The 16,463-nt window shown below is 40.0% G+C and overlaps 2 protein-coding genes across 4 annotated transcripts; one reads left to right on the top strand and one right to left on the bottom strand.

Moving 5' to 3' along the window:
- Nucleotides 1-1,566: 1,566 nt before the first annotated feature.
- Nucleotides 1,567-7,310, bottom strand: best1 (bestrophin 1). The gene is made up of 10 exons (XM_079345161.1): nucleotides 7,174-7,310; nucleotides 6,714-7,001; nucleotides 6,206-6,300; nucleotides 5,818-6,051; nucleotides 5,451-5,605; nucleotides 5,265-5,342; nucleotides 4,756-4,908; nucleotides 3,344-3,424; nucleotides 3,102-3,253; nucleotides 1,567-3,012 (listed from the first exon to the last, which is right to left on the bottom strand). The coding sequence occupies exons 2-10, from the start codon at nucleotides 6,863-6,865 to the stop codon at nucleotides 1,938-1,940; spliced, it is 2,175 nt and encodes a 724-aa protein (XP_079201287.1). The 5' UTR covers nucleotides 6,866-7,001; nucleotides 7,174-7,310; the 3' UTR covers nucleotides 1,567-1,937.
- A 4,450-nt stretch (nucleotides 7,311-11,760) lies between these two features.
- On the top strand, nucleotides 11,761-16,221 carry rab3il1 (RAB3A interacting protein (rabin3)-like 1). 3 transcript variants are annotated; one of them, XM_079345384.1, is made up of 11 exons: nucleotides 11,761-11,773; nucleotides 11,886-11,981; nucleotides 12,301-12,378; nucleotides 12,602-12,838; nucleotides 13,053-13,175; nucleotides 13,892-14,020; nucleotides 14,109-14,221; nucleotides 14,425-14,448; nucleotides 14,740-14,839; nucleotides 14,932-14,998; nucleotides 15,112-16,221. In XM_079345384.1, the coding sequence occupies exons 3-11, from the start codon at nucleotides 12,313-12,315 to the stop codon at nucleotides 15,195-15,197; spliced, it is 945 nt and encodes a 314-aa protein (XP_079201510.1). In that variant the 5' UTR covers nucleotides 11,761-11,773; nucleotides 11,886-11,981; nucleotides 12,301-12,312; the 3' UTR covers nucleotides 15,198-16,221. The 3 variants fall into 3 exon arrangements, with proteins under 3 accessions (XP_079201510.1, XP_079201511.1, XP_079201512.1); XM_079345385.1 differs by lacking the exon at nucleotides 14,425-14,448; XM_079345386.1 differs by lacking the exon at nucleotides 13,053-13,175.
- The last annotated feature ends 242 nt before the right edge of the window (nucleotides 16,222-16,463 follow it).

Consider the following 16,463-nt stretch of genomic DNA (forward strand, 5'->3'; position numbering starts at 1 on the left):
TGTTGCCATCTACAGCCTTAATTAGAATAAGAATCTTCTTCATTGGCCAGGTACTGTAGTACACTTACTTTCTGACATGACAGCAATAATGCCTCCATTGGTTGAACTAAATATACATGCGATGCTGATAAAAAAAAAAAAAACATACACTAGGTGGTTAAAATGGTTAGTAAAGTTTTTCTAAAGTTAAGAATCGTGTTTAACCAGGACTTACCTCTGGGTAACCTAATAGTGTAATTCAAATAAAAGTACAAGGTAGGTATTTGTCACTTTAACCGCTGAAGTAAGGCAGGGACATGACGTTTCACATGAAGGTGGAAAACTGCAGTAGCTTTTAGAGCAACCAATGTTGGCAGTCTATCAACGTTTTCCTGGTAATATGTCGTCGCTAATATCTAGCATTGTTCTTAAAATTCAAACATCCACAAAACAGGTCGGCTCCACCATAGACAAAATATGCGTAGCTTAACTTTCTTTTTAGTCAGTCCGTGATAGGCTGTTGCAGTGTAAATTCCCATCAATCACAATCACACCATTGTTTCTTTATATTTTTGGTTTACTAATAAAGAATGCAACATCAATGCAATATAATTTGCATCTATGATATAATAAGTTAAAAAAAAAAAAGATCTGTGCCTCAAGTTGGGGGGCACAAGCATTTATGAGGGCAGGCCCGGCCCCCTTTGGCCCGCTGATAACAACGGGTGTGGCCCTACCCTTGTCCATGACATGTACTCCCTATAATACAGAAACCAGTTTACTTTGTGTTTGTCAACTGCACACATTCACACACATCAGATAGCTCTTTAAACAGTGACTGCAGACTTTACTTTGTTACATTTCTGATTCTTGTAAAAAAAAAAAAAAAAAATGTATTTAAACTAAGTGAAAGTGATTGCTTCTCTATGTCAATGAGTTATTGAAACCTTGTGCAATGACATTAAAAAGTAATAAGTATTGCTACTCTAATGTATTATTATGAGAACTTGTAATTTATTTATTTTGCTTTTAATAACTGATATCTGTATTTTGAACATATTTATCCAACGTTGGCAGATAAACACACTATGAAATGACGATAACAAATCAACATTACATCCCTTTTCATACCAGGAGTTTACCCACGTACAACCCTTAAGTATGATTTTGTAATTAATATCTAATAATTATGAGATACAATATTCCAGAGAAAAATTGTGTCAATGATATTAAAAGGGTATATTCAAACTGCTACTTTATAAAAAGAGTTGGCTGTTTAATTTTTTCAAGTTAGTAAATCTCAGTCGTTCAGATGTTGAAGATAAGTTGTTAGCAAGTGTTGTTGGAGTGAGAACAACACAATATTTCAAAAATCATTGTCACTCATGCTCATAAGTAAAGGTTATATGATGTCTGTGGAGACTGACAGATCTATCTTTTGTGTAGACTGCTTCTTTTTCAGATCTTTTTGAAATATTTTTTGTTCTGACTTTGGCATGAATTGCTTATGCAATTTGCCTGTATAACTAAAAACTGTTACATTTAGTTATAAAATGTAAAGAAACGAAAAGGAAAAGACCAATGAAAGCACATAATACTAATATTTATTATAGAGGAAATTAGAAACAAAGTTCAACACAATATACAAATTCTACCTCCTTGCTGCTGAACATCAGAGGAAACTGGAAAGTATCTCTAATTTTCTTTCACAAGTTGACTGTTAAATCTCATATGGTGCTTTTTGAATCACAAGTAGGTTAAGTGTTCTGTAAAGGTTTACATGTAAGTAGAGATTAACTTTGTGTTAACAACAAATGCTTTCAGTTGTGCATAGTCTACACATAACTGCAATGCATTCCAGATTGTAACACCGATCAGTACGTGTTTTTAGCTGAAATATTTTGAATTCCACATATGATACGAAAACAGTCAGTCAACAGTCAACAAACCCTATTTGCTTAGTCCTGCTCCCTCCCTCCTGTCACCTTTTTCACCCCACCATCCACCAAAACACCTATAAGGTCTCCTTCAGCCAATGAGATTCCGGAATCATTGGGTGAGTGTTGCTGATTGGTTTCTTGTTGTGATGATGCTGCAGTGGAAACTGTGTTCATGTTATTGCTCAACCCGCCGTTGGTGCCCCCGTTGCTTGCCCTTATGTTGGCACTGAAATTCCCATGGTTACTAAAATTACTGTGACTTGTACTGTTACAGAGACTTCCTGTTGTGCCAGTGCTGTTGGTGCTTGTTGCATTAATGCTGCTAGAGCTGCTGTTGGGATTACTGGGATTTGCTGCAGTGCGAGACGGAGGAGTGAACGAGAACACCCTTTCTCCTCCGCTTCCTGTTGCCCGAGCACTCAGAGGTCCAGTTTGGTTATCACCTGAAGGGAGGATGTCCAGTGTTAGACGGGGAGGTGGAGGGCGGCGAGACAGCAGGCCATGTCCGGGTCTGAGTTTAGATATTGGACAGAGTTCAGGTGGGGGATCAGGAAAGGAGAAGGTTGGGGCAGTTGGAACACCGCTATCCTCACTCAACCAGGGGAATGCAGACGATGGAGGTGGAGGGATGTGGTTTGGGGTGTCGGGAGGCAGCATCTGTGAGTTGACCATTGGCTGAGCAAGGGAGGTGCAGCTGCGGTCCCATTCATTCTGAGGTCGCCGGGCAGGTCGTGGGCGAGGCACTGCAGGGGGAATACAATGGATAGGTGTTTGTGGGCAGCTGTAGAAACCAGGTCTCTCATACAAGGGAATGGTTGAGAAGGCATAGTCTGGATCTCGCTCTTGGTTCAGAGGCTGGCGGGCTTGACTCTGAGTTGATAAATGCTCTGGGTGTAGAAACAATGGGAAGCGGCTGAGCGGAGCTCCTGGGCGGCGGCGCAGCAGAGAGACCCTTGTAGAGCGAGGAAAATTAGGGGACTGGACACCGAGAAGACGACCCAACCCTCCAAGCAGTGGAGTTGAGTAGTTGGCTTCCTCATTTTCTTTTATTTGCTCCAGATTAGATTGAAACTCCATCTCTTCCTTGGGAACACTAGTTTGGATCAAGTAGATGGTTGTGTGATGGTTAGCAAAAGCACTTAATAATTGTCTGCAAAAGTAAAAATAAAAATATTACTGAACCTAATATCCAGAGCTGAACCCATAAAGGAGGGTTTGCGATGTTCAGCGCTGGCAGCTGTGTATGGAGGCTGAGGTTCCGATTCATTCCAGTACATATCCCTCTCCACCAACGGAAGACTGTCATACATGTCATCCACAGACAACAAGGACACCTGAGAGACAGCAGAAACCAATAGAAGTATCTCAACACCAACTCTGTCTTCATTTGATTTTTATTAAGCGTCAAGAAACATAAAACAAACCTGTAGATTGCGATCAACAAGCCAGTTGGTTTCAAAGTCATCATCATCTTCACCGAAAGGATTTATGAGCTGCTCTGCCACCTAAGACCATGAACAGAAGAAACGTGGTCGAGCTCAGAAATGGAAAAATGAATACATTTGCTTGCACAGTATAATGATAATTTAGAAAATAATGTCTTTATTTATATTGCAAAACAAAAACAAGGTACAAAGTGTTTTTGAAAAGACATTGAAAAAAGGGACACTGAGTTTGCTTGTCTTAAATCTCCAGGCCCTACTGGAGGATACCCAGCAGCAATAAGGCTCATGGTGAGTTAGCAGATCACTGGTATAGGGTAGGGTCTGGCCATTTAATGCTTTAAAAGCAAGCAATAAGATGTTAAAATAAATTGTAAAACTCACAGGTAGTGATGGGAGGAAAGGACTTATGTAACGAGGTCACTTCTCTTGCTTTGTGTTAAAAGCCTATCAGCAGTATTTATTATTTATTTCAGTCTTTGGTTGTTCTAGTTGCTCTGCTGGAATAAAAGGCTTTTTTTAGTCGAGCCTGGAAAAAATAAATGCATGGATGAATTTTTCAAAGTCGACAGGGAAAAGGGATGATCTTATTTTGGTTTACTATGTCAGTCAAACAAAGCTAGACTGCATAACTTGAGACACCGTGTCAAAATATTGGTCTGAGAAAATGCCAAATAGAGTCACTGGGGGATAATTATTACTGCAGGTAGTGCTGATGGTCGAGGGAGTAATAATAAAAACTTTACATTTTGAGTCATTTAGCTGTAGAAAGGTTTATCTTTTAAATTCTTCTTGATAGGACTGATAAGTGAAATATCAGTGGTGCCTAGTTTTAATGAGTCTAAATAGACTACCTTACTTCAGTGATAAAAATGTGAGAAATCCATTAAATTTTGTGATTGAAGTAAATAAGAAACTGCTCGCATTGCTCTGGTGAGGATTAGACAAGCTGTTCAGACGGGATCAGTCACAGCATTTACTCATGTATTTGGATTCTAGGGCTATGACCATGATCAGCAATTTGCTGTTAAAAATATGGTGCGCTGGTGCATAAAAAGTGTTTTAAGCACTTTGTCATATTCCACTTCCTCTCTGCCTTCCTACAAACTGGGATTTCCTCATTCAGAGAGTGGTTTTAGCTTTTAGTGGGTGATGGTGGAGCCATGTTTGTTGTTAACAGGAGATGTGTTTGAAGCAGTAAAAGTTTGTAATAATCAGTGTAGTGAATTTGCGGCCCAGAGAATGAAGTCGAATATGTAAAACAAAGCACAGCTTTGTGGTTGAAGACAGCAAAATCAGCCAGGCTCAGAGCATCCACACAGAAACCATGAGAGATCACTAGAACAATGTTTGCCATTGGTTGTGACTCAGAAGTATCAGCATAACTTCCTTACCTTTAGCCAACCAACATAAAAGAAGAACTGCAACAGGGTGAAAACAGGTAGGTAAAAGTCCACATCGTGACCAGGGTATCCCTGAGCTGGATCCAAGAACTGGCGACCAATCAGACAAGCCAGGAAAAAGCTGTAGACCGCCACTGTCACCACCTACTCAAACAGACAGACAAGTCAAGTCTGGTGGTGTCTCAACACAACCTTTTGAGAAAAGAATGTCTTGTTAATTGTTACTATTGGGTTTATTTCCAATTTGCTTTTGTTTTCCAAGCTTACATTTTCAATTTGAATCAAACTGAGTTAATCAATTGAAGTAGGCTATATGATTGTTGTTGTACCACACGTAATCACATTTATAGCCAAAACCATATTTGTTAAGCATTTATTTCATTAGTAGTCTTACATTTTTTCTTTTTGCACTAACTTATTTATGACTTAATTAAACAGTCAAATTGTGTCCCACCAACAAGTCATCAACTCTATAGTTCTAGCACAGTGTATGAGAAAACCTGAGTATAGACAAGAGGCAGGCTGATCCAGTCATAACCGTACAGCTTCATACACTTTGCTCGTAAACTATTTAACTCCTGAATAGAGAAAAAAAGGACAGACAAAACAAATTTACAACAATACTTTATAGTTATATACGGCCATAGAGAGACAGAAATGTTCAGGCTCTAGAACTTTAAACCTACAGTGAGAATGGCAGTGAGAGCCACGTCATTGTTGATGCGTCCCTCTGTCCTTGCCCTCAGAGCCAGACTGACAAACCACATGCAGGGAACCCAGAACTTGTTATGGGGAGAAGGTAAGTCCTCGAGGCTTTTCAGCTCCTCTGAAGTCATCAAACCTGTGAAATGCCGATTGACAGGGACACAAGGCAAAAAGAGACAACAGTTGTGTCCAGGAGCACCATTATTTGCTGTTTCCTTAAGACTTAAAAACAATGCAAACAGAGCTAGCAGCTTTGGATTCACTTGTGCTTGTAGTGAACACACATAGTGACAATACAGGCAGCACCAGCAAGTGTGACCTTGGATGGTTTCATTGACAACAGCTTACCTGCCTGCACCAGATGCTCCATGGTGGGAAACCTCTTGTAGACGGCAGTGCTGACAGAGCGGTAGATAAGCACACCCGAGAGGTTTGCATAACGCATCAGAGTTCGTCGGGTCAGTCTGGAGGGTTCATCAGCTCCTTGAACATGACCACCTACTAATGCTGCCAACCGATCTGGCCAGGGGACATTCTCAAACTGGCCCCACCAACGAGACACAACCAACGTTACATAGAAACCTGTTAAACAAATAAACAAGTAAATAGCTGCTTGATTCCAGGGGAGATTGTCTTAAATGAAGGTGAAGACATGAAAGTAAATTAATAATAATAATAATAATTATAATTTCAGTTATTATTCAGATTTACATTGAAGTTGAGAACACTCACTCACCCAGCACAAAGGACACGGGGATGAGCTCTGCATAACGGTCACAGTATAAAGACAGCTTCTCAAACAGCCTCCTCTGGACATCATGTAAGACAAACCTGGTGAAGAAAACACTTAAATTAAGACAAAAAACTGGACAAAGACACCAATTGTTATATTGGTATTTGTTGAAACAAAAAAAAATTTCTCTGATTCTTCTTCTGCAAATGTTTATTTTTTGGGGGAAGATCAATGGCTGTTTGTCAAAAGCAGAGCAATTACAAGTTTTCTTTTTTTATTGTTTTAGTTTAAATATAAAAATATTTTAAATAATAAAATATTTTTTCTCCCCCTTTTGCCAGTGACTTAAAGCAGTTGAGATGTTCTTAACAGTTTCTTTTCTTGCCCTTATAGTGCATAAAATTGAATATATCCAAATATACTTCAGCCTGAAGAAAATTGTGGCTACTTCACAATATCTGCATACTGGAGGAGATAAAAAAAATACTGATGTAGTTCATGATGACTGTACCTATAAACAATACTGAAGAAATAGTACAGAAGAGTGAAGATGACGAGCTCTCTGTAGAGAAGTTTATAGATGCTACCCTTCCACCGCAGAAGCAGATGGAAGAAGGTTCCCAGACCTGCATCAGCAACCCTGCGAGAGTATGTTATTGTCATTTCTGCCTGCTGTCCACCTTGTTCGGTGACTGTGGCGTGACATGAAGTTAAGCAGTGAGGCGTTTTTCTCTGTGATTCCTCTTAACGCAACATCATCGACCAACTTGGATCTCATATAGCCAATGTGGTCAAATTTCTACAATAAGAAAACAAAACAAAACATAGTTAGATGTTATGTTCTCTCAGATCCTTATGCTTGATTGGATACAAACATTTGATTCACAATCCCATATACAACTTAACAATTGTCTCCTTGTCACAAAAATATCAATTTCTGTCAATTTACATTTAAAATACCAGCAACTGACCTGAGGAGATATTTGCAGGGGCTGCGACCACCAAAAGCAATACGTTAGGCTCCAAAAAGTTCAGTTTAGACCACTCTGAGGTCGTGGTTGCTTACCGCATACTAAGAAAATCGTGGTGTCTCAGTCGCTGTGGCTGGAAATGTGTGGAGAATGGGGATAAAAAGGAAAGCAGAAAAAAAAAAAGAGAGAGAGAGAGAGAGAGAGAGAGAGAAATGGGAGTCCTACACCTCCGGTCACTTGATGTGTTAATCTGTTTTCTGCAACAAAGCTGCATTGTGAGCGCAGGTCCTGTTAATCTGAACAAATCTGAGGACAGCAGTGCACCAACACTGCACAAAAATAGGCTGTCCAGTGCTAAGTCTTGGATTTTGGAAGTATAACTCTTATATAACCAATTTGAGCAACTTGACGGACAATATTCTTTATAATTTAGTCTCACATTTTTACCTTTGAGAAAAACTCCCACCCTCTCAATATATTCTCATTTTTCTGTTGACTTTAAGAAGGCAAAACAGTTATTTCCCCTTTGGAGGAGCATGGATTATTGAGTCAGGGATACCTCTTGATCAGGTGAGACTGTGTGACCCCCCTCTGTTGGAAAAAATGTGTGGAGCTCTGCTCTTACTGACCAGAAGGTGTTAGTGATTAACCCTTCCTGCTAACCAGGAGACCAACAGCAGGGCGAAGTGCTGACAGCTTGTTTTACATTGACAAAGCATTGTTTCAGCAGTCTTAACTCATTTGAAGCCCTGGAAACAGCTGAGGATTGGTTTTGAATACTTTGGTGAGTATATTCTCTGTAGTGTTTCCTGCTTTTGTTCTACCCAACATTCACAAATGTGTGTGTGACCTATGATTAAAAAAAAAGAGACACTACTTTAGTTTGAGAGTCAACAAAGATAATAATGTGACCTCCTGCAGATATGTAGCATTCAAGTGTAAGTTATAGTTTAAACATTGTGGAGGTCCTCTAACTTCTAGAAGACTTCGAGTCTGACTTCTGTTTGGGGAAACTTTCATGTGATTTTAAGCAGCAGTGTAACTTCTTCTTTTTTCTTCCATAGGGTGTCAGGATCATTGTGAGACACTAAAAGCAATGTCAACTCTTTTGAACCAAATGGCTTAACATCTGTTGAGTATTTTCTGATGACCATATCAGAGACATGGATGCTTTTGAGGGAATTCACACTGTCCAGATTTCCTCTTCTCCTCCGTCTTTAACAAAAGTCAGTCCAGGATATGAAGTCCTGAGAGCGGGGAGATCTGGAATCGCGGTTTATTCCTCCACAGTCTTTTATGGTACACCTGAGGTCCTGGGGCGGTCAGCTTCCAGACAAAAGCCCAAGAGGGAAATAGAGGGAGAAGGCTGTGTAGTTGGACGGTGAGTGTCAAAACGTGAAACACTTGAGGCATGAAACATGAGCTTGTTCCGACCTATTTGGGGATACATGGTGGGGATTTTATTTGTTAAAGGGTTGTTCTGGAGCTGTTTCCAGGGTGTAGTGCCATGTTATTTTGCTGATACTTAATAATGTGTAGGTCAGGTACATAATCCTCTGTTTTATTCCACCACACTGTAAAACGCAAGAGTAGAAAGATGTAGGTCCTTTTTGCAAAAGTATTTAACAACAAAAATTGAGATGGGGTTTAGATGGGGTTCTTTTGATGGGGTTCTTTTGGACATTATGTACAGTTTGACTTTAGTTTTAAGAGACATGTTAAAGTGGTGAAACAGACAAACACCAGTGCACGTTAAGTTATATTTCAGTGTTTTGAGTTATCATTTCTGTGGCCTGATTGATCGGTAACTGAAGGGACAATAAACAGACAAAGTCGAGAAAAACACAAGGGATATTTCAAGTTGAAAAAACATATCTGATCATAATTAAGCTACCGTCAGAGTTTTTAGCTTATCATAAAACATGAACAATGAATAAGAGGTACTGCTTTGTCCACTGGAGGCGTGCAGGAGCTTTACATTTTTTGCATTGCCTTGAAACATGTCCTCATTTCCCCCTTGATGTGTACTATCCATTGTCTTTTTAAGCATCCAAGAAAATGAAAAGCTGTAAAATGTTGAATAGTTAAAAACAGGTGCATGGCTGTGGCTCAGTGGTTGGTGGTTGAAGGGCTTGGCTCTGAAAGCTAAATTCTTCTTCACACAGCTATGAAAGTTAAAAACAATGTGTGAAAGAATGTGGTGAAAATGCTTTGTCACATGACTTTCAGGACATCTCTTGATGAAATAATTTAAAGGGATACTTCACCCATTTGCATTAAGCTTTGTATCATTAGAAACATGGTAGTAGTGTTGAATGGTCGTGAATCCAACCCTCATTTTGCCCTGAGACGGAAAAAAAAAAAGTTTTTCTTTGCCTGGAAGTTTTCTTCATGTGATGCAATATGACTCTTTTTGCATCACATGAAGAAAACTTTCAAGCAAAGAAAAACACATTTTTCTCATCTCAGGGCAAAATGAAGGCTGGATTCACGACCATTCAGGACTACTACCATGTTTCTAATGATACACAGCTTCATGTAAATGGGTGAAGTATCCCTTTAAATGATAGCCTAACTATAAAGAGTACGAGAGAGATCTTCTGCTTAGTAGCGCAAATCTAACTTCTTAATGTGACTGATGGAATCAGATCTTAAAGTTTAATCTGTAGGTGACAATTTAGTTAAAGCAACTTTAAGGTTTTGTCGCTTTTGTCGCCCTCTGTGGCAAGGTTTAGGCTTTTATCTCGCTGCTTATAACTCTTTAGTGTAATACAATGTTCATGTTTTTTTTAATTAAATATCTTGCATGCAACTTTGAGGTTGTTGTTTATCATGAGGGGTGACAAGGGACATTAAATAGGCCTAACTGTATTGAAATTGTACGTCTTGTTACAAATAGTTCTGTTTGCTTTTTGGCTCCTATTGAGGCATCGTTATTCATTTTTAGTTTGTTTTATTACACGCTAAACATTCCTGACATAAAGCTTCAAGAGAATAGTGTTTAGGGTTTTAATAAGGTTACGTATTGGTTTACAGAGCATGGCTCACACAACATCGTAGATAATAGTAAACAGTATGGTGACAACATCAGGGAATCAAAATGTAGGACACAGTTAGTGTAACTAAGTGGACTGTCAGTTTGTCCCTCGATTGTTTTGAATGTGGCGCTGTGCTGGCTGAGTTGGCTCGGTCAGGGCGTTGGGTGGGAGTGGATGCTTCTCTGTCATGTGACCGGTGTGAAGCCTGAGAGAAGAATGAGAACAGACACGCTCGTTTTGCTCGCAGGGATAAAACAGACGGACATGAGGAGATTAAAAGAGACAGACATTGCCTTAAAGGTGTAAAAAAAAAAAAAAGGTCGTTGTAGTCTCGTGTTCTGTCACTATCACAACCTTTGCTGCAGCTACAGCTGCTGCTCCTGCTGCTGTTGTTGTCTACGTCAGCGTCCGCATTCCTCCGCCGTGATTTAAACCGGCTGAGAGAAGTTAACAGAAACGAGCTTACCTCAGCACAGTTAGTTGAAAACTGAATTATTTTTAAAGAAACACCTGAAGGACATTGAAGGGGAGAAGTTGAAGCCAACAAGCTGCTGTCCTGGACACTGACTGGGTAAGGGCGGATACTGTGTGTGTGTGTGTGTGTGTGTGTGTGTGTGTGTGTGTGTGTGTGTGTGTGTGTGTGTGTGTGTGTGTGTGTGTGTGTGTGTGTGTGTGTGTGTGTGTGTGTGTGTGTGTGCGTGCACGCGCGCGCGCGCGTATAGGGTTAGGGGGTATACTGGTATTAAAAAGTTATAACTCTAAGCCAACAACACCTAGCTATCATTGGCAGTTTGTGCATCCAGTTTATGTAGCAAATAATTAACGATGTGTGACAACACCACATCATTAAATAGTGAATGTTGTTTATAAAGTTGCAGAGGGTCCAAAGGCTGTCACAAATAATGCAGAGGGGAAAATGTTTCATTAGAACTAGGAGGAAAGAGGATGCTGTTTTGATTTCTGTGTTATATTATTTGATAAGTAAGTGGGAAACTTAAATGATCTTTATATAAATATGTCATATTTAAACTATTTTACATCCTAATCCTGGCCATGCACTAGTGAATAGAAACAATCAGTGGGCTGATTTCAGACTGTGGCATTCACACTCAACACTTCTTCAGAGTTTAGTTAGCTTGCTAAAACTTGTGCCCTACAATGAATCATCTGGGCTAACAGGGATTACAACACTATCAAATTAAAATGGCATTATTTGTAAGAGAGGCAAATGTAGTTGTTCCCATTTAGGAATTGCACCTAACTTTCTCTAAAAGCATACTTACATCTGTAGACTAAACCATACACACATTAATGTACAAGACTTGCACACTATATCAATCCTATATCCTAAATTGTCTTTATTTCTGCTTGTGTGAAGGTTGGTAGATCTGGATCCAGAGCCAGACTCCAGGGTGGAGGTCGGAGGTCAGGCCCGGCCCACCTCCGGCAGAGATCATGGCAATCTGTCCCGGCTTCGTAGCTCCTCTCTGGAGATCAAAGAGAAAGAAATCCGAGAAAAGGGCTCAGAGATCCTCAGGGAACAGCTGGACGCTGCAAAGAAGGTGTTGAAGCCTACTTTATGCTGACAATGAATTGTTTGACTTTAAAAAAGAGTTGACATTGCAAATTGTCCTTCCTTGTTCATTTGATTGTGACATGGTTTACACATTTCAGGAACTGAAACTAAAGGACAGAGAGTGTGAGCGTCTTTCTCAGGTCAGAAATCAGCTGGAGCTGGAGCTGGAGGAGCTGACAGCCAGTCTGTTTGAGGTGAGCAGTCATCGTAGCGCTCTAAGTATGGTCTGTAATGTTGACATACCTTAAACACTCAATTAAAGGAAAGTTGAAAATGACACATAAGACTCTATTTGGAGAATATGTAGCCAATAATTGTTTGCATTTTATAACAAACTTGTTGATTTGTTGTTTGAATTATGCATATAAATGTGTTCAAATACACTTGGACTACATATACTTCAAAATACATTTGTTGAAACTTAAACCTTTTTTTCTTGAAGTAACATTTTGTAAACACATATTTCAGCTTTGATTGTTTAATGTGTTGATGTTTCCATCTTAATCACATCAGGAAGCTCACAAGATGGTGAATGAAGCTAATGTCAAACAAGCAGCAGCAGAGAAGCAGTTAAAGGAGGCTCAGGGAAAGGTATGTGTGAGCTTCTTCCTGTATTAAGACATTATGAGATTTTTTTTTGTTCCATTGAAATCAAAGCATTGTTATTGTCTTTTAATTGCTCTCTGATTTGCCTTCAAGTAGACTGCTGCACTATTCTATGTAGGACATTTTAGACTCATGAATTTCACAATCAAAGTTCCTTTCATCACTTTCTCAGTATTTCATTTGTACTTATTCTGTGTGTTCCTCCCAGATTGATGTTCTACAAGCAGAGGTGACGGCGCTTAAGACTCTCGTCTTGACATCAACACCTTCTTCACCAAACCGCCAATTGCATCCACAGCTGCAGTCTCCGGGAACCAGGGGAGCCCACCGACATGTTGGCGGTCACATCCGTAACAAGAGTGCGAGTGGAGCATTTCCACCTTCACCTGGAAAATCAGAGCCTTCCTCAGTTTCCATTCAGCACGCGACCAAAGAGGACCGAGAGGTTACTTGGATGAAGTTTATTAATACAGCTCTTTTGACTCTATTTCTCACACTTTGGACTTGTGCTACTCCTGTTTCTAGACTTTGTTCCTGTTTTCATTCTCTGCTACTTCTTGACTTAATCCAGGTTCTCTTTGTCTTTGCTTTTTTTCTCAGTACTAACCTTTCCCTGACTTGTTCTTCCTCCCTGTCTCTGGTTTCTCTGACTCTCCCAGCCTGCTGTTCCTGCTCTTCTCTCTCTGATTCTCTGCCTGGTTCCTGGCCAGTCTGTCAATGTGAGCTTTGACCCTTACTGGCAGCAGCAGGGAGAGGGGCTAGCCACTGACGACGGCAGACAGGTAACTGCATCCCTTCCTCCAGACCTGACAGGAATGAGCTGCTGGCAGATTGATCTTTTTCTTTGTAAGTTCTGAGCTTTCATGGGACAGTTGGTAAGTTTTCCTGCTAGAGGGCCAGCTCAAAGCACCGGGACATAGGCAGTCCTGCAGGACATTTTGAATCAAAACCAACTAACAGATGGCCACATCATCACAGCTCTCCCGCTGCTCTGCTCAATTCAGCCTTACTTTGCTGCTCTCTCTTTCTCACTTGCTTTCTGACACTTCCCTTATCCCACACTCATTGTTCCAGTCCTCCAAGCTGTGGGAGGAGAGGAGAGATTATGGTTGTATTTAGATCCTGGCAGAAAAAGCAACTCAGTCTCTCTGATTGTTTTTAAAACAAGAGTAGGTTAAAGAAACTTCTGAAGTAACTTAACCAAATTGTAAATGAATAATATAATAGCTTCATCATGACTTTAGGAGCATATGTTTAATTAGTGCGTCATTCATGTATGGTCATATAGAATAGCCTACTTTCATGCAATATAGACAGAGGATTATATCATTCAGCATTTAGCACAGGCTAGTTTGTCCTCACAGATCTGCTATCATGGCTTTAGACCAAAAGTATTTCTTTTTACAACTGCAGATGTTTTTTTTCTTTGATTCATACATTGAGAGGTGACGCCTGCTCGCTTCATTCATGCAGGTGATAGTTTGTGTTCTGTTTGCAGATGGACTCAATTCTGTATGCCGAGTTTTTGATGTGGAAGGAAAAGCCAAGTCTCGACCGTTCCTCTGCCTTCTTGAGTCGCATCTACAGAGAGGACATTGGACCCTGCCTCTCCTTCACAAGATCTGAGGTCACATTCTCACTACGCTTCTCTCTTATGTGTTTATACTTCACCCTTTAAAGCCATTTTAGCATGAATTATTTATTGTTGTCCACAGCTGTCACAGCTTGTGCAGAGTGCAGTGGAAAACAACTTACTGACCATCGAGCCTGTGGCTATGTCTGCGTTACCGATGGTCAAAGCCTCAGCTGTAGAGTGTGGAGGCCCTAAGTGAGTGATCACATCTATATATAGACTTTGATCCAGTTCTCCTCTCACCATTCACTGCTAAACTCTGATCTGGATTTGTATTCTCCCTTGATGATTAATGGTGAAGCTGAGGTTTTTCACTGTCTTAGCACAAACCTTAGAGGGGGTTAAATCATCCATCACATATCTAATCACTGTCTGATACCTTAATATTTTTCTTCCAGTGGCTTTAGGGCTGCAATAGAGACGTAAGTCATTTCTGAAAACAATCACCTATTGGGCTTTTTTTCACTAAAATGTGTAACCGTAGCATGACTTGAACTCTTACTAATTCTTTCACGTTATAAGCCAGACTAGCTTTTGCATGTGTTTGGGTGTAATTTTTAATAAAGCCTTGAACATTTTTCCCTGTCAGCTAACTTTGTCTCGTGCACTACCGTTATGTGTTCTCATGCAGTCTTTTTTCAAAGTCAGCAGACAGAGTTCTCATTGTAACATAGTCTCTGTAATAACACGATGATATTCTCTGTTGTCTGTAGAAAATGTGCGTTGAGTGGCATGTCGCGCCTGTGCCGACATCGCATTAAACTTGGAGACAAGGGGAGCTACTATTACATCTCCCCTTCTATTCGAGCACGGGTAACTCTCACTTTTTCTTTGTAACCTGCGTTAGATAACTGCAGAGGCTGCTTGTAAGTGTAACTATATGCAACCCTATTCCTTCCTTCTAGATCACGGCTGTTTGCAATTTCTTTACTTATATCCGCTACATCCAGCAGGGTCTGGTGAGACATGAAGGTAAGTTAACGCACATTTAAAAAGCTCAATTATTCTTCTTATTGATCGCTTTTGCAGACAAGGATTCCATTCAGGCCACTGACGTATTGTATCTGTTGTATTTCCTTACGCAGCGGAGCAGATGTTCTGGGAGGTGATGCGTCTCCGTAGAGAGATGACTGTGGCAAAGTTAGGTTTCTACCCCACAGACCAGGGTTAGACGACCTGATAATTCCACTAAAAGACTTGTGAGTCGGTGTTTAACTTGTCACAAGCAGGTTGAGGATCATTTTTTACTGCAGAGCTTGTAGAAAGCAGCAGAGGCCAATCAACAAGGGAAGCAGACAATGTTGTGTACCACTATTATGCAATAAGAGAAGAATTTAACCAGCACAGACTATAGTCCAGCCCTTGTGTGAGTCTCTGCCAGTGAAAGAAGAATTGTTTCTGCTTCAGAGTTCCTACAACTTGTCATGGGTCAAAACATAGATTCTATGTATCATTTGCCAGGCATTAGTCTGTTGGAAAAAAAAAAACGAGCACAATGAAAAGTTAAAGCAGTGCAGAGAGTTTCTTACCTCAAATATTACATACTTAGAATTATGTAATGTAGTAGCTCTGTTTTAAGATTGCTGTTATTCATGTGGCTTCCTCCGAACAATTAGTGGATGTGTTTTTTTTTATTATTATTTTACACAAATGGTCACTAGCATTACATAGTTATTTTTTTGACTTGACTTTCTCTCAGCATGGCCTTAACATCATTTATGCACAGTTGCACTTCATCTTCTCGATGCCTTGTATGAAAACACAAATTAAAACCGATGTGGCCTCTCACAAGAAACACCTCCCTGTTCAGTACAGTAAGTCAGAAGTAGAACAAGCTTTAACACAAGTGACGCAATACACAATTGTTGCCATTGTGTTTGCATGTCTGCAGAACAGTGTATTTACGATAAAAACCATAAATGACTTTGCATGAATGCAGTAAATAGCCATAATTATACAATGTATTTTGATTGTACCTTATAGCGTGGATTAATTATAAATGGACCTTTTTTTTTTCCTTTTTTTTTTTTTTCTCCAAGCTTTGTCTTGAAGGCGAAGATGAAAGATGATACAGTTTATTCAACAGGAAGTGCAATGTCTGCTTTTTAGCTCACTTTAGGGCCTTGAGGTTCCTGACCCCAGAGTGAATGAATGTGTCTCTGGTGTAAACACTCCATTAAAGGCAAGCCAGTGTAGTCTTTGTCACCTTTGTACTGTGTGTGATTCATTGGTCTTCTTGAATAGAATCTGATCGCAGATAAAAGGACCTGCTGGTTTTACTGTGTTGTCTATATTGTTAAGTGCAGACTTGAACTTTACAAACTGACACTCTTGGAGTAAGTTAATTTTAAACTTATGCGGACATGTGAATAGAGATTAATTCAGATCATTGCTAGGAAGTGACTGGTTGCCCTAACAAAATAAAGCTCCCAAACCC

This window comes from Symphodus melops (assembly GCF_947650265.1).
Source record: "Symphodus melops genome assembly, chromosome: 6".
Classification (NCBI taxonomy): domain Eukaryota; kingdom Metazoa; phylum Chordata; class Actinopteri; order Labriformes; family Labridae; genus Symphodus; species Symphodus melops.

Excerpts from the sequence above, each read along its gene's own strand:
- best1 (XM_079345161.1), bottom strand. The coding sequence starts at position 6,865 with ATGACAATAACATACTCTCGCAGGGTTGCTGATGCAGGTCTGGGAACC. Across the intron at positions 3,254-3,343 it reads TTGTTGATCGCAATCTACAG|GTGTCCTTGTTGTCTGTGGA; the intron begins GTTTGTTTTATG and ends GCTGTCTCTCAG. Across the intron at positions 3,013-3,101 it reads GGTTCAGCTCTGGATATTAG|TGTTCCCAAGGAAGAGATGG; the intron begins GTTCAGTAATAT and ends GATCCAAACTAG.
- rab3il1 (XM_079345384.1), top strand. The coding sequence starts at position 12,313 with ATGGTGAATGAAGCTAATGTCAAACAAGCAGCAGCAGAGAAGCAGTTA. Across the intron at positions 12,379-12,601 it reads TAAAGGAGGCTCAGGGAAAG|ATTGATGTTCTACAAGCAGA; the intron begins GTATGTGTGAGC and ends TGTTCCTCCCAG. Across the intron at positions 14,999-15,111 it reads GGGTCTGGTGAGACATGAAG|CGGAGCAGATGTTCTGGGAG; the intron begins GTAAGTTAACGC and ends TTCCTTACGCAG.